The 25,317-nt window shown below is 43.4% G+C and overlaps 1 protein-coding gene across 1 annotated transcript; it reads left to right on the top strand.

Annotated features, from left to right (window-relative positions):
- The first annotated feature begins 1,546 nt into the window (after nt 1–1,546).
- On the top strand, nt 1,547–24,466 carry dlat (dihydrolipoamide S-acetyltransferase). Its single transcript, XM_033049707.1, has 14 exons — nt 1,547–1,859; nt 3,939–4,040; nt 5,611–5,735; nt 6,954–7,092; nt 7,542–7,668; nt 12,942–13,117; nt 13,976–14,120; nt 15,090–15,157; nt 18,704–18,784; nt 18,885–18,992; nt 19,856–19,974; nt 21,639–21,801; nt 22,125–22,261; nt 22,999–24,466. Exons 1-14 carry the CDS (start codon nt 1,599–1,601, stop codon nt 23,126–23,128), a joined length of 1,881 nt encoding a protein of 626 aa, XP_032905598.1. The 5' UTR covers nt 1,547–1,598; the 3' UTR covers nt 23,129–24,466.
- The last annotated feature ends 851 nt before the right edge of the window (nt 24,467–25,317 follow it).

Here is a 25,317-nt window from a genome sequence, read left to right as displayed (position 1 = left end):
CTTGCCTCTATTTCAGCCTTGCTCCAGTTCAGAATTAAGTAGAGATAGACGCAAAATGCTGGAGTAACTCAGGTCAGGCAGCATTTCTGGAAAAAATAGATAGGCGATGTTTCCGGTCAGAACCCTTCTTCACACGGATTTATATAAACCAGCATCTGCAGTTCTTTGTTATTACATTTTGACTGCTCCACTGCGATTCCTCTTCAGGGTATGCCGACTTTTAAGAAGTTCTCCCCTTGAGTTACTCTGGCAATTTGTGTCTATCTTTGGTATCTAGTTTCTTGTTATTACATTTCTGAATATTAACTTGCCCGCGCTGTCTTTATCCATAATTATTTTAAAGCTAATAGAAGTCAAGTCAAGTTTATTCGTCACATACACATACGAGATGTGCAGTGAAATGAAAAGTGGCAATGCTTGCGAATTGTGCAAAAAACAAACAAACTACAATCAGAATGGAACAGAATCACATATTAGTGGGAGCGAAAAAACAGCAATTTAAAAAGACACCACACAACAGTAAAATGGTACAGTAAAGTTAGTCCCTGGAGAGATAGGAGTTTACAGTCCTCTGGGGAGAAACTCCTTCTCATCCTCTCTCCAACGGAGGCGTTTGCCATGCTGTGAGAACAGAGGGTCGGAAGGAATTGCAGATGTTGGAATAAACCGTAGACACAAAATACTGGAGTAACAAAGAGGGACAGGCAGCATCTCCAGAGAGAAGGAATGGGTGATGTTTCAGGTCGAGACCCTTCTTCAGACTAGTCTGGAGAAAGGGAAACGAGTGGTTGAACAGTGGTTGCTGGTTTCAAAAACCTTGCCCAAGGACACTTCAGCCACTTGCCCTTCCTAATTTCCTCAGAGCAGATCAAGTTTTGCTCTCTCCCATAGGTCCTTCTAGGTATTTCCTGAGGAAACTTTCATGAACATGTTTGACAAATTCCACTCCATCTAAGCCCGTGGCACAATGACAGTCCCAGTTTTTGCAGGCATTCCCTGACGTAGGTAGGTCTTATGGGGTTGGACAGGCTAGATGCAGGAAGATTGTTCCCGATGTTGGGGAAGTCCAGAACAAGGGGTCACAGTTTAAGGATAAGAGGGAAATCTTTTAGGACCGAGATGAGAAAAACATTTTTCACACAGAATCTGTGGAATTCTCTGCCACAGAAGGTAGTTGAGGCCAGTTCATTGGCTATATTTAAGAGGGAGTTAGATGTGGCCCTTGTGGCTAAAGGGATCAGGGGGTATGGAGAGAAGGCAGGTACATGATACTGAGTTGGATGATCAGCCATGATCATATTGAATGGCGGTGCAGGCTCGAAGGGCTGAATGGCCTACTCCTGCACCTATTTTCTATGTAATAGGCAATATACTTGCACTTATATAAGCAAATCTTTAAGCCCACTGACGCCCATGTGGTTTCCGCCTCTAAGCTCCCTCCCTGGTCTATGTTCGGATGTAAAGCAGGACCTGCAGCCTGTACACGACGCCATGACAGTGCGGGGCGGGGCGGGGGCCGGCGTGCGGGGCGGGTCTGTGGGCTGACGTCACGTCCGGCCGGGCCCGCACGGAGGTCAGTGAGGAGACGCGGAGCCGCCATGCTCCGCCAAGCCGCCCGACTGCGGCCGTGCGCCCGCCTCCGCCTCCGGCCCGGGGCCCACGGACACCCACACCCACAGGCCCAGCGATGTTACCGGCTGGCAGCAGCGGCAGCGGCGGCTCGAGGCAGCAGTGGCTCTGCGGGGCCCTCGCGGGCGTGGCTGCAGCTGCAACTGCGGGGCCGAACGCTGCCCGCTCCCGCTCCCGCCCCGGGCCTGAGCGCGGCCCCGCGTTACTACAGCTTGCCCCCGCATCAGCTGGTGAGTCGGGGCCGCGCCTCGGGAACGCGCTCTGCACAGTAAGATCCCATTGCCCTTCCCCCGGGGGGTCAGGTTGGTCTCTCCCGTCTTCAGGCCCGCGGAGAGCGGCCAGGGTCGTCGCCAATGTCATCGGGCAAGCGGCCGCTCCCCGCACTCCTCCCGGGGAATGCAGCGTCTGTGGAGATGGTCCGTGTTACTTCCCTTGCAGTGTGTTGGGGTACGAGATTAAATGCCCACCGTGAGTCTGAGCGGGTTGCCCTGTCTGTCTCAGTACAAGTTGCCTTGCCTACTCAGTGTTTATAGCGTTCTCTGTTTTTGTATTGACTACATCTACACTTCATTCTTGCACATGTGTGGGTACATGCTTGCTAGTAATATGTTCTAGGGTTATAGTCATGTTAGTTTAATTCATTTATTATGGCAATTGTATTATTGCACTGTGAGGGGAATTGCCATCCATAAAAATAATCTTTTGGTACCAACTGACGAGGGTTTGATGTTGATGTACAGCACAGAAACAGGCTCTTTCGCTTTCATAGTCCCTTGTGTCTACAATGGGCCTGTAACTTTGCTCCTTTTCATGCAAGTACCAGTCCAGATGCCTTTTAAATATTGCCTCTGTGAGTCCATTCTGCTCCTCGGATCTCCTTCAACTTTCTTCTATCACCTGAAACCTATGCTCTCTAGTTTTACAGTTCCCCACTGTCAGAAAAAAACTCTAACCTATCTATGCTTATTCCTAATGTTATAAAGCTATCTATTGTCACTCCTCAGCCTGTGCCCCAGTGAGCATAAACCCATCCAATCTAATCCCCCTTTATAACTACAACCCTCCATTCCAGGCAAAATCCTGGGGAGTCTCCTTTGCACTCTTTCTGATGCTACCACGTCTTTCATGTGGTGTGATCTAGCCAATATTTTATACATTTGCAATGTGACATTTCAGCTCTTTACTCAGTGCCTCAGCCTATGAAAGCAAGCATGCTGAAAGCCTTTTCTTTTCTACCCTGTCCACCTCTGGTGCCATTTTCAGGGAGCAATGAACCTGCACCCCAAGGCCACTCTACACTTCATCATGCATGAGTTGTAAGCAAGTATGGCGTTTTCGCCGCATACTCTTTGTGTTTGTGGACAGTGGAAATACTTTGCAGAGTTAACACTTCAATAGCTCACTGAAGATCATCCAACCTCTGACCCTCTTCTCATCAGGTGCTGATCCAATGTTAATCAATTACCCCCCCACAGGACAATGATAATAGATGGGTTAGTGATGGTTAGTGCTAATTGTCAAGTCTGGCATTTCTTTTACAAACGTTCCTTCCTAATTATTATTTGTGGGTTTGGAGCATGTGTGACATTGATGTTCTTGTCGTCTGCGATAGAGGTCACGGAGAACGGAGCTTGGGACGGTGAAAACAGTCACGTGGCACTTACTGATAACTAATCAGCTGCTACACTAAGTTGTTTTGTTTTAAATTTTCCCTTTTCAGGTTCTGTGGTGATATTACCCGCTATGGTTGAAACCTGACACTGCAATGACTTAGTCCTGTGATGCCGTTACCCTATTGGGCACAACACATCTGGGTTAATATTACCTGTCACTCTTCGTGTCAACTAAAATTTTATTTTTGTTACTACAAGCTAAAAATATAAACAATGCTACATCATTGCACAAGTGTCAATACAGTGATCGCTTGCTAACATCCATGGGCACCTGAGGTGTAGCTAACAGACCTGATGAGATGATAACTGCAGGGATGTTGCATGGGGACAGTTTGTTTTTTTCCTGGACTTTTTTTTTTAATCAACACCACTTTTTTCCTGCTTGTCGATTTCTAAAGTAACTTCGAATTAATTCTCTAGTTCCCGATCAAAATTGTTATTAGAATTAGTAAACCCACACTATCTGATTTGTGAATGGAAACACGTGTTGTAGCTGCGCTACCTGCAAAACTATTGGTTGAAATTCATTTGCAGTAACAATGAATGAATGAAGACATTGCTAGGAAGAAGTTGCTTTTCATTATCGAGTTGTACCTGACCAGTTGCAACTGGGTGACACTTACTGTTTTACTTTAGATGCCATTGCCTGCCCTGTCCCCAACAATGCAGATGGGAACCATAGCCCGATGGGAGAAGAAGGAAGGAGATAAAATAAATGAAGGAGACTTAATAGCTGAAGTAAGTGATTTAGAAACTTGCTTTTACGATAAGCTGTGGAAAGCACTGAGTTTGATGCTCTGGATGGAGTGTACTGAACTTTGTAACTGTTTTTACAAAGTCCCGATGCAGCTTCATTGACATTATTTGTCAACTGCTTTTCCCTCTTTGGCTGCTACCTTACCTCCTGAGTATTTTAAGTATTTTATTTCAGATTTCTAGCATTTGTTTTCCTTGGTCTGTTCTCACAGTGTATTCTGGTGACCTCTGGTGATCCTTATTTTACCTCTATACTGAACACTGGTCATTTCACTGCACATCTCGTTTGTGTATGTGACGAATAAACCTGACTTGACTTGACCTCTTACTACCACGGACTTACTCTGAAATTGTTTTGCACTGACATCTTTCTATTTTGCACAGCTTCGTACTATGTACATAATTTGTGTATAATTCTGTTTTGCAGAATGTATATATAATTTATGTTTTTGAATGTCTGAGTCTATGTGCGATATAGCTGCAAGTAAGATTTTCATTCCACTGTAGTTGTGCAAATGGCAATTTACTTGAGTTTATGTACTTTTTCACTCCCACGTTAACTTTAAAATTGGCCAGGCTGTTATTGAAAAAAATTATTGAATAATTTGTCTGGGCACAATCATGCTAATTTGGCAAAAGCTGAATAAGTGCGGTATAAAATTTACCATTGTGGTGGCTGTTATCAGATCATCTGCCATCTCTGTTCAGACGAGAAATGTGAAGGGATATAAAAGTTATAAAGTTGAAGCAAACAGATAATATTTCTGCAGCCTTGCTTATTTTATTTCTGTTGTTACTTGGTATGTCACATTTTGGCCTTTGCACTAAAATAGTTGCTTTCTAATGGTTGCTACATTTCAATATCTCCAAACCTACCTGAGGAGGCTGTAATTCCGAGAACAGTGCTCCAAGGTTGTTTACAAACTTGTATTCTCTAGAATTCAGGTTGGAGGGATTTAGTTGAAATTGTGAAGCTAAGGGAAGTTGATGGAGTTAATAACCGGAAATTATTTCCACAGGTTGGGAATCTAGATTTTTGGACCACAATCTCAAAATTAGACCAAGACGTTTTAGGAATGGTGCTTAAAATGCCTCTGTCCAAAGAGTGGTGAAGGTTTCAAACTGCTTTCCAGACAATTGACATTTAGATTTTTGCTTTCCATGGGCATATTGGGTAAAAGCAGCTTTATCACATTATGTCCCAAATCAGATTGTTTAAAGGCAGAACAATAAAATTGATCAGTTTTATAGCAGTTGGAAGCACAAGATATGTTTGAATATAGCAAGCATCGCAACACGTCCAAATAGCTTCTTGCGCGGGGGAGTTTTTGGGTTTCTTCTATGGACTGTGTCTTTGGTAGCTTTACAGACTTTTTTTACCCCACTAGTCCTAGTACTATTATTAATGTTTTGTATTTTTGAGTATTATTTTATGTGTGCTATTGCTACAGGTAATAATTTCACTGTTCTGTTGTCAGTACATGTACCAATTAAACACTGTTGACTTGACTCTTGACTCCACTATATTCAAGCAGCTATGTGTTTTCAAAAGGTGGAAACTGATAAGGCTACAGTAGGTTTTGAGAGCCTGGAAGAATGTTATATGGCAAAGATCCTCCTGCCAGCAGGAGCACGAGATGTGCCGCTTGGTACCATCATTTGCATCACAGTTTCAAAGTGAGTATTACTTATAAATAACATTTCTCCTGCCTGTGTCTATAATCGGTTTCCTTGTTCCTTCTTGTGTGTGCCGTGTAAATTTTAATTAGCCCATCAATGATCACGGTCCTACCATTTACCATAAACATTCTTTTTATATTTGACCTCCCAAAGTACAACACGAGACACTTGCCTGATTGAACTCCATCTGACATTTCTCTGCCCACGTTTCTAACCATTGATATAACATATCTGCCTAAAAGTTCCAAGTCAAAAAATAAGCATTTATTCATATTTTTAAAAAACTGCCTTAAATGGAAATTTAAATAGTTTAGGAATATTGTTACAGCGATGACATGTTGTTCAAATCAGAATTGGGGATCAATATGATCAGAATCTGAGGTTCACTTTTGGACTCCAGTTGTCTACTACCACAAACTAGTAATATATTTTAAGAGTTTATATCCAACAGGATGAAGGAGGAACTGAATTGTTTTTTAACAAGAGTGCCTTTCTTCCTTTGGAAACACTTAAATAATTTTGAATCTCTCCCTCATTAAACGGTACTACTGTCAGAAAATATGAGGGTTGGTTTCGATTGCAACCTACTGTCTCCTCCATCCCCATTGCAGTCAGACTTTATGTTTATAATTCTTTGTCAACATCATAATCTTTATAGCTTGGAATAACCCCCGCTTGCCTTGGTTGTTTGCAGCTTGGCTATTTGGCAGGGGTTGGACTTAAATTTTCTCGTTTTCCCTGAATTCGGTGTTGGCTGTTTTCAAGAAATTAAACTATGATTGGTGGGAGAAAATGGAATTAATGTCCAAGCCCACAGCGTGCCTGGTTAGGATGGACTTGATTGCACGTTATCCATGATTGAATACGTTTTTATAAACCTTTTTTTGTACCAATGTTGGTCTTTGTTGAGACTCTACACTGTCCATGCTTAAGTTGAATTTTGATCTTTTCTGTCATTTGAAATAAAAGCAGAAAATGCTGACAAAACTCAGGCCGGGCAGTATCTAGAGATAGAGAAACAGTTAATGTTTAAGATCAGGGATTCTTTATCCGATTAATTCTAATGCAGAATTCCAGACCTGAAACGTTAATTGTTCTCTTCCCACAGCTGCTTCCTAACTTGCTGTGATTTCCCCCAGCATTATCTGCATAATTATTTCAGATTTCCATCTTCTACAATTCTTTTTTGATTCTTCTCTGGGTTGCACTGACTAGTATTGAAGATATTGAAGCGTTTAAGGATTACACTCCAGAGCAAGTGGCTTCTGCCCCACAGACGCCATCGCCCACAGCTCCGACACCACCCTCGGCTCCAGCAAAAGCTCCCGGCAGTTCATACCCCTCACACATGAAGGTGAGCACAACATGGACTGTGAGTCCACCAATAAACTCTGAATTAATTGGCTATTAATGTTTCTGTTTCTGTGACAGCTGTAGGTTCAGAACAAGATAAAAATGTATTTTAAAGGCTGCAATTGGGGGCTTAATTGGTAGTAAATTGGGGAAAGGTGACAGGTACACAGAACTTTGGTTTAGTCTGTCATCCCCCATCAGTGGCCTTGCACACTGACAATCGAATGCAGAGTAATGTTCAGAGAAGGACACCATCTGTTCATCTCCATATCAATATACTAATTTGTGGTCAGAGACTGTTAAGTACAGATGTTGCAAATTTAAGCTTCAGCTGTTTTCAAAACATAGCTTCGTATGGAAAATAACATTTGAAACATCGCACCATTTTGATAATATCTAAATTTTAATTTCAAGTGGATAATGACGCCAGATTATCTTGTCCATCCTCAGATTGCTCTGCCTGCTCTTTCGCCAACCATGACAGTGGGTACCATTCAGAGATGGGAGAAAAAAGTTGGGGAGAAACTGCGTGAAGGTGACCTCATAGCAGAGATCGAAACGGATAAAGCTACGATAGGTGTGTATTGACATCAGATGGCTCTACTGCAAACAGCACTGTAATTCAGAAAACATCACTTCTCCATTTTGTAAGTTACCTTCCTGCTAGCTTGTTTGCAAGAAGTGCAAAATTGGTGATTCGGGTACCATCATAATATGCATTAGCAATGTGGCTGCAGGTGTCCATGTTGACACTGTTTAGTGCAGGCTTGATTTAGAGTCCTAGAGCTATACATCAACCAGCCCTACTACCCAACTCATCCATGCCAATCAACATGTCTATCCAAGTTAGTGCCATTTGTCTGTGTTTGGCCCAGATTCCTCTAAACCTTTTCTATTCATGTACTTTTTCAAATGTCCTTTAAACATTGTTTAAACATATAGTTGCACCTCGCTTTAAATCTTTCTTTCACCATATATCTACTTTTAGGCTCCCCATCCTGGGAAAATGGTCCTGACCATTCACCTCTGTAAGGTTGCTCCTCAGCCTCCTATACTCATCCCAGCCTATCTAGCCTCCTCTTGCCCTCCAGTCATGGGAACATCCTTTCCAGCTGGGTAAACAAAACTGCACACAAGACTCCAAATGTGGTCTCGCCAACGTCTTGTACAATTGCAACATGATGTCCCAACTCCTGCATTCATTGCCCTGACTGAGGAAAGCAGGTGTGACAAATGGCTTCATCACCACCCTGTCTAATTGACACCACTTTCAGGGAATTACATACTGAATAAGGGGGGTGGGGTGTCGAATGGGATAGTGGAGGATGGAGTTAAAGGGAAAAGGGTTTCTTAAATGTGTGAGCGTAGAGACAGAGGGGTGTAAAATGAGGGTAGAAGCAATAGGTAGCAAGGTGAAAAGTAAATGTGGCAGGCAGACAAAACCAGTGCAAAAATCAAAAAGGGCCATTTTTCAGCATAATAGTATAAGGGGTAAGAGTGTTGTAAAAACAAGCCTGAAGGCTTTGTGTCTCAATGCAAGGAGCATTCGTAATAAGGTGGATGAGTTGAATGTGCAGATAGCTATTAATGACTATGATATAGTTGGGATCACGGAGACATGGCTCCAGGGTGACCAAGGCTGGGAGCTGAACATCCAGGGATATTCAATATTCAGGAGGGATAGACAGAAAGGAAAAGGAGGTGGGGTAGCGTTGCTGATTAGAGAGGAGATTAACGCAATGGAAAGGAAGGACATTAGTTTGGAGGATGTGGAATCGGTATGGGTAGAGCTGCGAAACACTAAAGGGCAGAAAACGCTGGTGGGTGTTGTGTACAGGCCACCTAACAGTAGTAGTGAAGTTGGAGATGGTATCAAACAGGAAATTAGAAATGCGTGCGACAAAGGCAAAACCGTTATAATGGGTGACTTCAATCTACATATAGATTGGGTGAATCAAATTGGCAGGGGTGCTGAGGAAGAGGATTTCTTGGAATGTATGCGGGATAGTTATCTAAATCAACATGTAGAGGAATCAACGAGAGAGCAGGCTATTTTAGACTGGGTATTGAGTAATGAGGAAGGGTTAGTTAGCAGTCTTGTTGTACGTGCCCCCTTGGGCAAGAGTGACCATAATATGGTTGAGTTCTTCATTAGGATGGAGAGTGACATTGTTAATTCAGAAACAATGGTTCTGAACTTAAAGAAAGGTAACTTTGAGGGTATGAGACGTGAATTGGCCAAGATTGACTGGCAATTAATTCTAAAAGGGTTGACGGTGGATATGCAAAATGGAAGACATTTAAAGACTGCATGGATGAACTACAAAATTTGTTAATCCCAGTTTGGCAAAAGAATAAATCAGGGAAGGTAGTGCATCCGTGGATAACAAGGGAAATCAGGGATAGTATCAAAGCGAAGGATGATGCGTACAAATTAGCCAGAAAAAGCAGCATACCGGAGGACTGGGAGAAATTCAGAGACCAGCAGAGGAGGACAAAGGGCTTAATTAGGAAAGGAAAAATAGATTATGAAAGAAAACTGGCAGGGAACATAAAAACTGACTGCAAAAGTTTTTATAGATATGTGAAAAGAAAGAGATTAGTTAAAACAAATGTAGGTCCCTTGCAGTCAGAAACAGGTGAGTTGATCATGGGGAACAAGGATATGGCGGACCAATTGAATAACTACTTTGGTTCCGTCTTCACTAAGGAAGACATAAATAATCTGCCGGAAATAGCAGGGGACCGCGGGTCAAAGGAGTTGGAGGAATTGAGTGAAATCCAGGTTAGCCGGGAAGTGGTGTTGGGTAAAAACAATGGATTAAAGGCCGATAAATCCCCAGGGCCAGATAGGCTGCATCCCAGAGTACTTAAGGAAGTAGCTCCAGAAATAGTGGATGCATTAGTAATAATCTTTCAAAACTCTTTAGATTCTGGAGTAGTTCCTGAGGATTGGCGGGTAGCAAACGTAACCCCACTTTTTAAGAAGGGAGGGAGAGAGAACACGGGGAATTACAGACCAGTTAGTCTAACATCGGTAGTGGGGAAACTGCTAGAGTCAGTTATTAAAGATGGGATAGCAGCACATTTGGAAAGTGGTGAAATCATTGGACAAAGTCAGCATGGATTTACAAAAGGTAAATCATGTCTGACGAATCTTATAGAATTTTTCGATGATGTAACTAGTAGCGTGGATAGGGGAGAACCAGTGGATGTGGTGTATCTGGACTTCCAGAAGGCTTTCGACAAGGTCCCACATAAGAGATTAGTATACAAACTTAAAGCACACAGTATTGGGGGTTCAGTATTGATGTGGATAGAGAACTGGCTGGCAAACAGGAAGCAAAGAGTAGGAGTAAACGGGTCCTTTTCACAATGGCAGGCAGTGACTAGTGGGGTACCGCAAGGCTCAGTGCTGGGACCCCAGCTATTTACAATTTATATTAATGATCTGGATGAGGGAATTGAAGGCAATATCTCCAAGTTTGCGGATGACACTAAGCTGGGGGGCAGTGTTAGCTGTGAGGAGGATGCTAGGAGACTGCAAGGTGACTTGGATAGGCTGGGTGAGTGGGCAAATGTTTGGCAGATGCAGTATAATGTGGATAAATGTGAGGTTATCCATTTTGGTGGCAAAAACAGGAAAGCAGACTATTATCTAAATGGTGGCCGACTAGGAAAAGGGGAGATGCAGCGAGACCTGGGTGTCATGGTACACCAGTCATTGAAAGTAGGCATGCAGGTGCAGCAGGCAGTGAAGAAAGCGAATGGTATGTTAGCTTTCATAGCAAAAGGATTTGAGTATAGGAGCAGGGAGGTTCTACTGCAGTTGTACAGGGTCTTGGTGAGACCACACCTGGAGTATTGCGTACAGTTTTGGTCTCCAAATCTGAGGAAGGACATTATTGCCATAGAGGGAGTGCAGAGAAGGTTCACCAGACTGATTCCTGGGATGTCATGACTGTCTTATGAAGAAAGACTGGATAGACTGGATAGACTAATACTCTCTAGAATTTAGGAGATTGAGAGGGGGTCTTATAGAAACTTATAAAATTAAGGGGTTGGACAGGCTAGATGCAGGAAGATTGCTCCCGATGTTGGGGAAGTCCAGGACAAGGGGTCACAGCTTAAGGATAAGGGGGAAATATTTTAAAACTGAGATGAGAAGAACTTTTCTCACACAGAGAGTGGTGAATCTCTGGAACTCTCTGCCACAGAGGGTAGTTGAGGCCAGTTCATTGGCTATATTTAAGAGGGCGTTAGATGTGGCCCTTGTGGCTAAGGGGATCAGAGGGTATGGAGAGAAGGCAGGTACGGGATACTGAGTTGGATGATCAGCCATGATCATATTGAATGGCGGTGCAGGCTCGAAGGGCCGAATGGCCTACTCCTGCACCTAATTTCTATGTTTGTCTCCATGGGTCTCTCTATTCTACAATATTCCAGCCGTTTACTGTGCAAGTCCTGCTCTTGTTTAACCTACCAAAATGCAACACTGAACTTGTTCAAGTTATATTCAATCTGTCTTCCTTGGCTCACTTTTCCAGTTTAACAAAGATCTGTTGTAACCTTAAGATAACTTTCTGTTGATATTTGTAAAGTGTGTACTGCAGGGTTGTTACTGAACCAACAATCCATAAATGAGTTCAAATTCCACTTTGGGATCTGGGGAATTTAAATTCAGTTAATTAACTTAAAAATACTTGTACTGAAAAAGCAGTGATCATGAATTGGCCAGATTTGACCAAAATCTGGCATGTTCACTCATGGCCCTCATGGAATGAAATCTTGTCATCTGAAGCTCGTCTGGCCTCTGTGTGTGTCCAGACCAAGGCACTGGTTGCCCCTTAACTCTTAGCAATCATTCAATTCAAAAGCATTGTGCTAAATTGTCAATGGGGGGGGTGGGGGTGGTGTGGGGGGGTTGGGGGTAACTTTTAAATCTCTCCCTGCACGGGAGACCCAACCTTTTCTTTGTCGGGTCTCCGTTGTCGTTGGGGCTGCAACGAGGAGCGGCCTCCAACAGGAAGGGCATGTGAGGAAGAGTACTCCAAACAGTGATTAGTCGGCTGTGGTGCCGACTACTCACCTCACCGTCGCGGAGCTGGCCGAGTCGAGCGGGTGGAGCTGTGGTGGACGCTGCTGCGACCCGACCCCCGGAGATTCGGTGGCTGCAACTGCGGGTTTGGCGGACAGTGACACCGGGAGCCCGCGGGTCCCTGGAGGGAGACCGCTTTTCGGGGCTTCCGCAGCGGCGACTTCTCCCGCCCGAGTTGCGGGGTTGAAGAGCTCCTGGAGCGGTGCCTTACAGCACCGCCCCGCGCGGCTTGGAATGGCTGCGGGCTGCGAGCGCGCGCCGGGGGCTCTAACACCAAGACCCGGTGTGCGGCCTTGCATCACCCGGCGTGGCTTTAATGGCCACGGGACAATTCGCCATCGCCCGCCGGGGGCTTTGACTTTGACTCTGACATCGGGGGGGAGAGTGCAGTGGAGAGAGAAGTTTTTTTGGCCTTCCATCACAGCAATGTGATGGATGTTTATGTAAATTATGTTGTGTCTTGGGTCTATTTGTTTGTAATGTATGGCTGCAGAAACGGCATTTCGTTTGGACCTCAAGGGGTCCAAATGACAATAAATTGAATTGTAGTTGTAATTGTAATTGTAATTATCCGCAAATGAATAAAGATTAACCTCAGAGAAATATTCCCAAATTTCCATAGATTTTGTTTAGTTTGTTAGTTTCATATAAATATGATAGATTGTGTTCCCAGGGGGTTGTTGTTTTTGTAATGCACTATGGATATCTAAAATGCAGATTTCTTATTCTCGTCTATCACGTTATGTCCTTAGGTTTTGAAGTAATGGAAGAAGGTTACTTGGCCAAGATTCTGGTGGCTGAGGGCAGCAGGGACATTCCCCTCGGGACTACGCTGTGCATCATCGTGGAGAAGGAGTCCGACATACCGGCCTTTGCTGACTACGTGGAAACAGGAGTCGCCGATATCAAGCAGCAAGCTCCACCTCCAGTAAGAGCGCATTCTAGTACAATCGTGTATCTCGGAAACATGTCCTTCAGCTCAGCGCGTCTGTACAGACCACTCTGTTTATCACCAATTGATCTGTGGACCTCCATTCCCTGGGTCATTAGTGCTTGTCTAGGTACTGACATTTGTGAGCCTACCTGCCTCGACTGCCTATTCAAACTGATGGTCCCAAATTTCATCCACTCACTCAGTGAGAAGAATCTACCTCGAAACCTCCTCTAAACCTTCTACCTTAAAGCCATGCACTTGGTTTTTGGGTACTTTTAGGTTCTCTCATCTGACCTCCATTATCATTGCACTGAATTTTGGTTCACTTCTCCTTATCCAGTCCAAGGCAAAAAATGTTTTTCCAATATCTCAAGTACAATTGTAGATGAAATAATTCCAGGGATTGAAATTTGTTTAATGGCTTGGCCTGTCTGCCCAAACTTGAGCATAGAAAATAGGTGCAGGAGGAGGCCATTCGGCCCTTCGAGCCAGCACTTCCAGTAAAAGTTTTATGTTAGGATTAAGTGCCTAATGTTGTTGAAACACTAACTCAAATTAATATGCCTCATCCATTTAATATTCAGTGCTACATACTAACTGTAATTACATTTATTTTTAAATCTCTGGAAGATGGGAAGATTTTGTTCTCGGACCCAGTCCTTAGCAACTTGGTTGTGACATTGATAAACTGACGCATTTACTGGTGTGTTCATAAAGTATGTGAAAAAGCTTTGGTTTACATTGTAGAATATTGTTCCCTAATGTGCAGTCATCTGTGTTGCACAGTGAATTGTTTAAAAAAAAAAAAAAGTGATTAGATTTAAGTGTTCCCTGTCTCTTGATGTGTTATAGCCTACCCTTGCCACACAGCAACCTGTGGCAGCACCACCCATGTTTACCCCACCCATACCCAGAGATCCCAAAGGTCGGGTGTTTGCCAGTCCTCTGGCAAAGAAGCTGGCAGCGGAAAAGGGCATCGACCTCCAACAAGTGAAAGGTACGTTGCACCAAAAGTGAAATTGAACAGATTTTAGCTTACCGCACTGAGATTAATGTTTACTGAAATGTAAAATGGTTAATGCTCAAAGCGCCGAGGTTAATGTTTACTTAAATGTCAAACAGCATGAGTCTCTGCCAAAGTGCATGTTGGTAGAGAAACCCAGTTTATAGTATTCCTACCTGCTGATCGGTAGTTTGTAGGTTTGGACCACAGTCTTTAATCTAGCTTAAGTGTACATCAATGGGATTGTTGAAGTGTTATATTGTTGAAGCTTTAACTTTACACTTCCAATGTTAAGAAAAGGTCATGTTAGTGGAAGGTGCAGTGTTGCTACTGGGAGGAGTATTGTGATCATTGTAGGTGCCGTTGTCCAGTATTTTTTGGCTTGTACTGCCAAAAATAAATTCATTTTATTTATTGTTTGGTGGGGTCTGCCTGAATGGGGAAAAATATCCTCTCAATTTGTTTTCCTAACTAACTGTTCTTCAAAGCAATAAATTCAAATGCATGATGTTTTGGATTATGTATTATATAAACTTCCTTATATTTAAAAATCTTATATTTAAAAATGTACAGTTGAGCAATTTGAGATAGTTAAAATTAAGGATCAATAAATTTCACACCTCCTTGGGAAAGGAATAGACAATAGGTGCAGGAATAGGCCATTTGACCCTTCGAGCCAGAACCGCCATTCAATGTGATCATGACTGATCATCCCCAATCAGTACCCCGTTCCTGCCTTCTCCCCATATCCCCTGACTGCTATTTTTAAGAGCCATATCTAGCTCTCTCTTGAAAGCATCCAGAGAACCTGCCTCCACCGCCCTCTGAGGCAGAGAATTCCACAGACCCACCACTCTCTGTGAGAAAAAGTGTTTCCTCGTCTCCGTTCTAAATGGAATGCAATGAAAGTTCCTGCAGACATCAGTTGGGTTAGTCTAACGTGGATCTGTTTTCTTTATGTAGGCACTGGACCAGAAGGCCAGATTAGGAAAAAAGATGTTGATTCTTTCGTGCCTTCAAAGGCAGTGCCGGTGAGTTAAAAATGACTCAAAATTAGAAGCAAATGTGCTGATTTCCAGATCTGTTTTTTTTTTAAACTAAAAATACAAAGCTACTCACAGTTATATGATGGTTTGTTGATAATCTGCTCTGGGATGGTTTCCCTATACAGGTGCACAACCTTTTATCCGAAAGCCTTGGGACCAGACACTTTTCGTAATTCAGAATTTGTCGGTCTTCGGAATGGAAATTATTTAGCGTAGATTTTAATGGCTGGCTCAGTGGTAGAGTGCTCGGCTCATATCCGCAAGGTCGCGAGTTTGCGCCTTGATCCTGGCAGTTACTCGATCGCGAGTTTGAGTCTTCAATGTCGTTTTTTCTTGCAGAATAAATGTTTGTAGGAAATACAGTGTAGGAGAAGTGTACTGACTATGTGGGCAGAACTTTGGAAGTGATTGCCCACCAGTCTAAAAAGCCGCTGTGTCTCCCTGTCCCTGGGATAGCAGGGGGCGATCAAACAGCACAATACCCCCCTCCCCCTCCAACTCCAGAGGAATCCGCTCCCCGATGGGCCGCTACCAAAGATCATAGAGGCTCCTCTATGATCTTTGGCCGCTACAGCGACAAGTGGCAGTTCGCCCACAGCCCGAGCTGCGCCCCCTCATCCGCCACCCCAAGAACAAGACGTACCTTGCACACCATCAGCTTCTGCCCCTACGTGTTCCTCTGGAGTTGGAGCGGGGCTGGGGTGCAGTTGCTGCTGGCTGTGGGTCTCTGTGATCTCCGTGCTTGCAGTGGGCCTGGGGGTCGGTGGGCGGCGGTGGGAGCTGTGGACCTACGGACCTACCTCCGTGGAGCTAGCCAGCTTCGGAGCGTGGAGAGCTGCGGGGGCGAGCTGCTGCGACCCGACTCCGGTGGATGGTGACACCGGGAGCTCGCGGGTCTCTGGTGGGAGACTGCTTTGCGGGGCACCGGCAGCGGCGACTTCTCCCGCCCGAATTACGGGGTTGAGAGCAAACATCATAGAGGTTGAGAGTGACCTGGAGGGGGGCCTTACAACGCCCGGCGCGGCTGTAAATTGCCGCGGACTTGCTAGCGCCCGCCGGGGGCTCCAACGTCAAGACCGGGGCAGGGCCCTACATCTCCCGGCATGGCTTTGAGTGGCCGCTCCCCGATGGGCCCCTACGACGCCCCGAGCTGCGCCCCGTCATCCGCAACCCAGGTTCCTCTGTAGTTGGAGTGGGGCTGGGCTGGGCTGCTGGTCTCTGGGATCTCCGTGCTTGCGGTGGGCCTGGTGGTCGGTGTCCAATTGGTCCTGACACGGTCCTGCTGCAATCGCCGACGTGAAGACAGTGCAAAGCCCCCGCGCCGGTGCAATGGGCGGGGAGCTGGAGAGGGGAGGGAAGGGGTCACACACATGGCCGGGAAGCAGAGGGGTGTAGGTGGGGTGATACTGAAGCGAGCGACAATCTGCTGCTGCCTGCCCCGCTGAGTTAAAAAGTTCCCACGCAAGACTCACGAAACACTGTATATCGTGAGTCTACCGTGGGAACTTTTTAATTCAGCGGGCAAGCAGCAGCATATTGTCAATTATTAACCCTCCCGCGCAATATACCCTCATCTTCTCTTTTATGAATGGGGATTTAGTTCCCCTTTCTTCGAGGACCGACCGGAGGTTCCGCTGTCACCTCTGCGGGCCGCCCTCGGTGAACGTTTTCAAGGACCTTTCTTCAAGGACCGAAAAAATGGCCGCTATTCGGAGGTTTTCGTTATTTGGATCTTCGGATAAAAGGTTGTGCACCTGTATAGTTCATTCTTTGAATCGCAACTTAAGAGCATGGAAATAGGCCTTTTGGCTCAACTAGTGCACGTCGGCCGAAATATTCAATTATTTGTTTGTTACAAACTAAACAGTTACAAGGCTTTCAAGAGATTCACGTGTGAGAGTGTATGAATGAAACATGACATAAATTGGCTTTCAGGCCTGTCAATTTTTGATGAATGTGCAATGGGAGTTTAATGTTTACCAGAATAACAATTAAACTTTTAGACGGTTCTGTTAAGAATTGAAGAACATATTTATGGGTTCCATCACTCACTAATGCATTTCTCCTTGAGTGGTTTAAGAGTGAATTGAGGAATAAGGCACATCGTCAACAGTCACTCATAGAAATGGCAAGGGATTGCAGGGAGCAAAGTTATGGGACGGAGAAATAATTTTATTACCTACCTCGAGACTCAGATTTTTAGATTGGTTGAGATTTTCAGGATATCAATATTTAAAGCCATAAATAGCAGTGTCTATGTGTTATGACTGTAGTGTGCCAGGTTGATGAATTTCTTTAGTCAGGTTGGTGAATCTGGAATTAATTGCCACAGAAGGCTCTGGCGGCCGACAATGGATATTTTAAAGGCAGAGAGAATGGGGTTGAGGGGGAATGTTTTTTAATGTGGTGGGTTGAAGTTCCTGTTTCTGTTCTGTACACAGATTCTGTTGAAGATATGTAAATCTCTGGATTACTACGAATTACTTAAAATGTGGTAGCCAGTCAATAAAATTAGAGAATTAAACACATGGCTCGAAGATCAATAAGGAAGTAATGGGCAGTACTGTGGCTCAGCCCAGTCATTCTTTGTTTCTCCCCTCTCCCATTGGGCAGAAGATACAACAACTTGTAAGCACACACCAGATTGAAAAACAGCTTCTCCCCTGCTGTTATCAGAATCTCATAAATTTGGGATGAGTGCCCAATCTACCCATTGCAGCACTTGCATGTGTTTTATCTGCACTTTCTCTGTAGCTGGAACACTATATTCTGCACTGTTTTTCTTTTTTGCACTACTGATGGCCTCGTGGGTCGTATGATTTACCTGAATAGCCCCAAAACAAAGCGTTTTGCTGTATCTTGGTATATGTGACCATGATAAACCAATCTTTGATTATGACAGCACGGTGGCACAGCGATAGAATTGCTGCCTTACAGCGCCAGACACCCGGGTTCGTTCCCGACCACGGGCGCTGTCTGTACGGAGTTTGTACGTTGTTTTCCCTGTGACCTGCGTGGGTTTTCTCCAAAATCTTCGGTTTCCTCCCACACTCCAAAGACGTACAGGTTTACGGATGAATTGGCTTGGTATAAATGTAAATTGTCCCTAGTGTGTTAGGATAATGTTAATGTGCAGGGATCGCTGGTTGGTGCGGACTCGGTGTGCCGAAATGCCTGTTTCCGCGTTGTATCTCTAAACTAAAGTAAGGTCATGAACCTTTTAATTCTCCACCCACGGGGGATGTAATGCTGAGTCAACGAGTATCACGATGGAGACCAATAGATTTGTAGGTTTAAAGTTATTTGAAGGATATGGGGATAGTGGGTGGATGTAGCATTGAGGACCAGGATTGCGTTGATATAATTGGGAGGCAGAGCAGGAATGAGCAACAAAGGGCACTTCCTGTTTCTTGCAGTGAGTATATTTTAGACATATAGAAACAGGAATTTTAGAGTGGAGTTTAGCTGCTGTGTTATTGTGACTACCAGTTGGTATAAAGTATTTAAGTGTTTTGCTTGTATTTTTTGTAGACTCCAACTGCTGCTGCTCCCAGTTTAGCATCTATTCCCACTGGGATGTTCACCGATGTCCCTATCACCAACATACGGAAGGTAAAGAGCTAGCACCAAAATTGGTGATTTGGTGGTGAAGAGCAGCATTTCTCACCTTTATTTTTCTCTCTGTAATTCCCTTGCTTGTGTTTTGCTTCAGATTATAGCTCAGCGTCTGATGCTGTCCAAGCAGAGCATTCCTCATTATTACCTGTCGATAGACATCAACATGGGCAACATTCTGAAACTTCGGCAGCAACTGAACGAGGTATGACTGGAATGGCAAACGCAAACCACGGAACATGCTGTACAACAATTCTGTGCAAATAACTTAGACAGTGATTGCTTATATATCTGTGCAACATATTTCTACACAAGAAAAATGGATGTAAGGGTTGTTACAAATTTCTGGCACCATCCTGGGCATTGTGGCCAAATTCACGAGTGTGGTGTTTGGGTGCTGGTGCACTTCCACTGCCATGCTCGCTGGTGTTTCAGACATTGTAACTGTTGCTTCTGTACACTGTGCCAGCCTGCCAAGTGATTTGATTAGTAAGGGTGTCATGGGTAGAAGGCAGGAGAATGGGGTTGAGAGGGAAAGAAAGATCAGCCATGATTGAATGGCGTAGTAGACTTGATGGGCCATACAGCCAAATTATGCTCTTATAACTTATGATGTGTGGCATATTTCCCAACTTGCAAACAGGTGTGATGTGAGTTTTATATGGTGATCCACTTATCTGCAATCAGCAAACCATGTGTTTAGCTTACAGTTACTCAGCGGAATAGGCAGCATCTCTGGAGAGAAGGATTGGGTGACGTTCGGGTCGTGGCCCTCCTTAACCCGAAACTTCACCCATTCCTTCTCTCCAGAGATGCTGCCAGTCCCACTGAGTTACTCCAGCATTTTGTGTCTTATCTTCGGTTTAAACCAGTATCTGCAGTTCCTTCCTACACAATGTATTTAGCTTAAGCAGTAACAAAGTATGAAGTAGATGTTATCTCTACCCAGTACCAATGTTAGCTTGTCATTGCTCAGCACAATTGAGAATTTCATGCAGGTTTAAGACAAATTATTGTTTTGTGATTAACCCTGGAAAGTTATTTATAATTGTTTCTCTTTATTACTAGGAAGTTAAATCTGAAAGCATTAAACTGTCGGTGAATGATTTTCTCATAAAGGCCTCAGCTCTGGCGTGTTTGAAGGTCCCTGAGGCGAATTCCTCCTGGCAGGACACCATTATCAGGCAGTGAGTAGCCAGATGTCCAGAATTGCTTAATGTTGCTTTAATAAAAGAAAGTTGACTACATTTAAAAGCGAGTGTTATCAGTGTGAGAAAGAACTTGGTAACCATTTTAAATAATACCAAGGATTCGTGCTATTTTCACAACAGGGAAAAATTTGAATAGAAAATGTTTTATTTTGATGTGGTACTTGACTAAAACTGCAGCGGTTTGTAATCTTCTCTGTCTTGTAGCCTTCAAATGGGGAAAGGCAATGAATGAGTATATCAAGTGAGAGATTAGAGCATTAGCAATATTTTACATAGACGTGTGTATATGCAGGGAATGGAGGGATATGAATCATGGGCAGATAGAGGAGATTAGTTTAACTTGTTCAACATGTATGGCACAAATATCGTGGGCTGAAGGGCCTTTTCCTGTAAATCGCCTTTTACATTAAATCGCAGAATAGTTCCGACTGATTCTTATTCACAGGTACGGGCCATGGTTTATGCAGCTTCTATGTAAATAATTAACCTGGTGTGTTTGAGAAATGTTGCTGGTTCAAAGTGAACAAGGCAAATTGTCTTGGAACATTCGGTACTCTTCGGTGACACTGCATTGTGTGCTGCTGTAAAATGTAGTTGGCCAAAGGGCCTGTGTCTGCTGTATGACTATGGTACCTTGTGTTCTTTGTAGAAACCCTCAAAAAGTGGTTTGATGCAATGATAGTAAAAAGATGAATACATGCTCAGAGAGGACAACGAGCTGTGGCAGACACTACATCTGGCCCTGCCTAGCACTGGACAATGGAATGGAATACAGTGTATACCCAGCTTCCGAATGGCTGGGTACAGGCAGAACACTTTCCACAGGCCTAAACCGAGTAACAGCCACCCTGGGAATCTGTCAGCTTTACTCAGACCAAGATACCATGAAATAGCACAGTGCCTATTAAAAACTGGTGTCTGAGGGCTATACTGAATGGAAACAGGCTTTTGGCCTGCCTTGTCCATGCGAACCAAATGACATACAGAGCTTGTCCCATTTGCTTGCACCAAATCCTTGTTTACAAAGCAGCTTAGTGTACTTTATTATTGTCACTTATACTGAGATAGAGTGAGAGGCTTTTGCTTGTGTGCTATCCAGTCAAAGAAAAGACCATACATGAATACAATCAGCTGTCCACGGTACATAGTTGTTGTTCTACTGTTAACCAATCACGGTTGTGAGCATTGATCCCGCCAGTCTAAGAGAAGCCAAGGGAAACCACAGTACTTTTTCTCAGACGTGTGTGAGTCAGCAGAGCGTGATCACTTGTTCTATGTGGCAATGGGCTAAGTGTTCGGTTGGCAACCTGAAGGTGGCCGGTTCGAATCCTGCTTGGAGTGTGTACTGTCGTTGTGTTCTTGGGCAAGACACTTCACCTACCTTTGCCTGGGACTAGAGACGGAAATTAGCTACTGATTGGCTACAATCTCGCATATTTACATGCAAAATGTTCATTAATATGCACTGTCCCTATAAACAAATTATTAATTAATTATTAATGTTATGATTGATTGACATTGCCATTAACGGATGAGCCACTGTTTCCCCATTACTTGTGCTAGAGTCAACGGGACAGAAATGTTTCGTGACTACAGGTTACCTGGAACAAGCTGAGACCGCTTGTTTATGTCCATTTCAGAAACCACGTTGTGGACGTCTGTGTGGCTGTGAGCACCACTGCTGGCCTGATTACTCCCATTGTCTTCAATGCACATATCAAAGGACTGATTGCCATCAGCAACGATGTCAAATCCCTGGCAGAGAAAGCTCGCGGAGGAAAGCTCCAGCCCCAGGAGTTTCAGGTAGGCACAATCTTCAAAGAGTAACTCCGCAAGGATCCCGCCTTTGGTGCCCAGTGTTGTGATGTAAAAATGGTATACTCATGGGGGCAGGCTTTGGCAACATTGTTCAGAGACGGATAAGTTGGGTTGGCATTTATGAACAAGTATATTAACAAGCGCATCAGCAAGAATTAGTCAATTGGGCTTCATTGCAAGGGTGTTAAAATATCATTGTATGTAACTCTTTCTGTAAATATTCACTTCTGATGATAATGTTGGAGAGGTCACTCGTCTAAGTAAGGATCCACACATGGTATTAACCCAGTTTTTCTTCTTGACATCAGGGCGGCACTTTTACAATATCGAACCTGGGGATGTTCGGTATAAAGAACTTTTCGGCCATTATCAACCCACCTCAGGCGTGTATTCTGGCTGTTGGTGGATCTGAACAAAGACTGCTTCCTGCAGAAAACGAGAGAGGGTAGGCAACTTCCATGCACGGAGCAAATTAAACACGTTATCAAAGGTTGTCAGCTGTCATGCCTGAATGGATGATTGCGTAAAACTTGTCTGCGCTGTAATATTTTGACTAGTTGTGGAACTTCTCTTGTAGACATTGACTGCACTTCTGAAAACAAGTAATATTTGTCATGTAGGAATGAATAGAAAACCAAAAGAAATATGCAGATGCTGGAAATCTTAGATAAAATCACAAAGTGGTGGAAATGCTTTCATTCGAGTTCTGGCAAAAAGTCATCAACATGAAACTGTTTCTATATCCACAATTTGCTGTTTGATCTGTTGAATATTTCCATTTTTTCTGTTTTTATCTTAAGATTAATTGATTTATAGTTTATCCATTAATCACTTCATTTGGTTTGTTCGACGCAAAATGTTGGATTAACTCAGCGGGCCAGGCAGCATCTCTGGAGAAAAGGAATAGCCGAGACTCTTCTTCAGATTGAGTCTTTTGACTCTCAGTCTGAAGAAGGGTCTCGACCCGAAACATCACTTATTCCTTTTCCCCAGACATGCTGCCTGACCTGAGTTGCTCCAGCATTTTGTGTCTATCTTCAGTGTAAACCAGCATCTGCAGTTCCTTCCTACATTTGGATCTTCATCTTCTTTGCGTTGTTCAGATGAGTTAACTTCTTTATCTCGGGTAATGTGATATGTTGAGGGAAACGTGGAGGTTTAAACTCTGTTGTTGTTCTGCAGGTTTGACGTTGCCAGCATGATGTCAGTGACACTGAGCTGTGACCATCGTGTTGTGGATGGAGCAGTTGGTGCCCAGTGGCTGGCTGAGTTCAAGAAATTCCTTGAAAGGCCAACGACCATGCTGATATAGACCGGAGCCAAGGTTTGAGTGTCAGCAGTCTTCATAAGGCAGTTTTTATTTGTAAATTCCAGTACCTGCATGAAATCCTTACTTTCTTGTTACAAAATGTAAGAATTTATGCAGTCAGTGGTTAAAAAGGTGTGCAGTTAAACTAGAATCCAAAGTAAAGTAGAGGGAAAAACTGATGCCATTGTCCGATTCCAGTCGTATTTCAGAGACCATGAGGTGCACTTGTTGAACTGTTACTTTAACATTCAATACTGACAAGGCCAAGTGTTCCATCTGGTGCCCTTGCTCAGACATTGCAGTGGGAACAAACAAAACTATTTAAACCTGAAAGATAATTTTCTGTTTTAGACTGAGTGGAATTGGTGAGGATTTTCTCTGTAAATGTTGGTGTTCCACTGCTCATTCCCATATAATATGGAATTGGCAGCCCACAATGTGGATTAATCATCAGTAGGTTCAGAATATATCCATCAATTTCTCCACAGTTGAATTGAGAAAAAGGCGCTAAAATACTAGATTAACTGCCCACCTTCAGTCCAGTGTTTCCATAGGATTGGAAGTATTTTACCGAGACTATTATAAGAATGTGTGATATGGAAGATGCTAATTTTGGTGTCATACATTGATACTTTTTATTGGTACACTCATGTTTCTTGTGCATCAGGGGTAAGTTATTTAAAATTACCCAAGGTGTAATGAAATTCTACATCTGTTTTCATTTCCTGACCTAAATTGTATTTACTAAAAATAACACTTGGATCAGAAAGTTAATCTGTTGGCAGCAGTTGTAGCAATATGAAACCGTGCAAATTAGGAACAGACAACTTCAGAACAATTTTTCTTGGTTCGATGGTGTAGTTGGTTATTACCCAGATCGTGTTACACAAACCTGTGGACTCTGCTGTTTGTAATGCTGCTCAGGACTAGTTAAGCATAGCTACAGTCTGAAGATTTAGGCGACAGAGTTCAATGATTCAAGTGTGCTGATTATCTTTCAGTCTTTAAAGTACGGTCATCAGAAGCAACATCCGCTTTATCCCAGTTCTACGTGTTTTGTGTGCACTAGAAGTCTGACGAGTTAGTGAATTGGGAGTAAAGCAAGATGGTTTTTTATCGTGATAAGTTAAGGTTCTGGTTTCCTCTCGTACGGGTCAAAATGATTTTGTTTCTAATGGGATAGACATTGACACGTATAGAGCCAAATATAAAAACTCAATAGAATATGAACCCTATCTTGTCAAATATCTTCTCAGTCTGTGCTTTCTTATTTTTGTTCTTTCTATCATCTAAAATATCTCGCGTTTATCTCATCACTCCAATAATTGTTGCCTTATTATTTAAGAGAAAGTTAACAAGTGGGAAAGGGGGGTGGGGGGAGGGAAAGAGGGTGGGTAAATTAAAACAGCGCAAGGAAACCAAGTTAATGTAGAATTCTGTACAATATTTCACAAGTTTGTATGTCAATAAAAAGCCATATCTTCAAATTATTACTTTTAGCAAGTGTATTTGCAGAGTACGTGTGTGAAGTCTGCTTTGCATTCATCTGTTCACATTGTCATTCTGAATCAGTGTGCTGCAGAAAGGAATGGTGTACGAGCAGCATCATGGGTTCAGTAATTAAACCAAATTGGCTCGATTCTCAAATCAGACTTGACGTCCTTGGCCTTGCCTGTCTATTTAAATATCTGCCCGGGTGTGTAATAATGCTTAATTATGAACTATAGTTTTCATAATTTATATAACTGCGAGCTTGCCCGACGGAGGCTATTTTCTGAGTTGTTTGTGATTGTGTATAAAATGGGGCAAGAATCTTTTTTCTTTCTGCAGCACATTTCAGTTATTTATATTTGTATTCAGCTGTGAAATGGCTGCCCCCAGTGTGTGACTGGAGCTGGTGTTTATGCTGATTCTGAACAAGTCTCTAGCTACTGCAGTGCTGTTGATGCACACTTTACAGCACTGTTCTCTAATACTGTAAAAATGTACAATCACAATTGTTTCAGCAGAAGAACCATTTTTGCTATTAATATGAAATTCAGCATTAAACCCATTTTTAAAAAACTAGTCCCTGGCAACCTTGCTTTTATTGTGCGGGAGAGGGAACAGTTTACAGAAATGGGTGTTAAAATCTGTAAGCAAATTGAAATGTGTTGCACTAAATATGTACTGTGGCATCACGCCTTCCTCTC

Source organism: Amblyraja radiata, chromosome 33, assembly GCF_010909765.2.
Source record: "Amblyraja radiata isolate CabotCenter1 chromosome 33, sAmbRad1.1.pri, whole genome shotgun sequence".
Taxonomy (NCBI): Eukaryota; Metazoa; Chordata; class Chondrichthyes; order Rajiformes; family Rajidae; genus Amblyraja; species Amblyraja radiata.
Note: the sequence above shows the minus strand (reverse complement) of the source record. Positions and strands in the feature narration are given on the sequence as shown.

What these genes read in the sequence shown, in the direction of transcription:
- dlat (XM_033049707.1), top strand. Translation starts at nt 1,599, where the DNA reads ATGCTCCGCCAAGCCGCCCGACTGCGGCCGTGCGCCCGCCTCCGCCTC. An exon ending in TGCCTTCAAAGGCAGTGCCG is followed by an intron (nt 15,158 to 18,703) that starts GTGAGTTAAAAA and finishes TATTTTTTGTAG; the next exon opens with ACTCCAACTGCTGCTGCTCC. An exon ending in CCTGCAGAAAACGAGAGAGG is followed by an intron (nt 22,262 to 22,998) that starts GTAGGCAACTTC and finishes GTTGTTCTGCAG; the next exon opens with GTTTGACGTTGCCAGCATGA.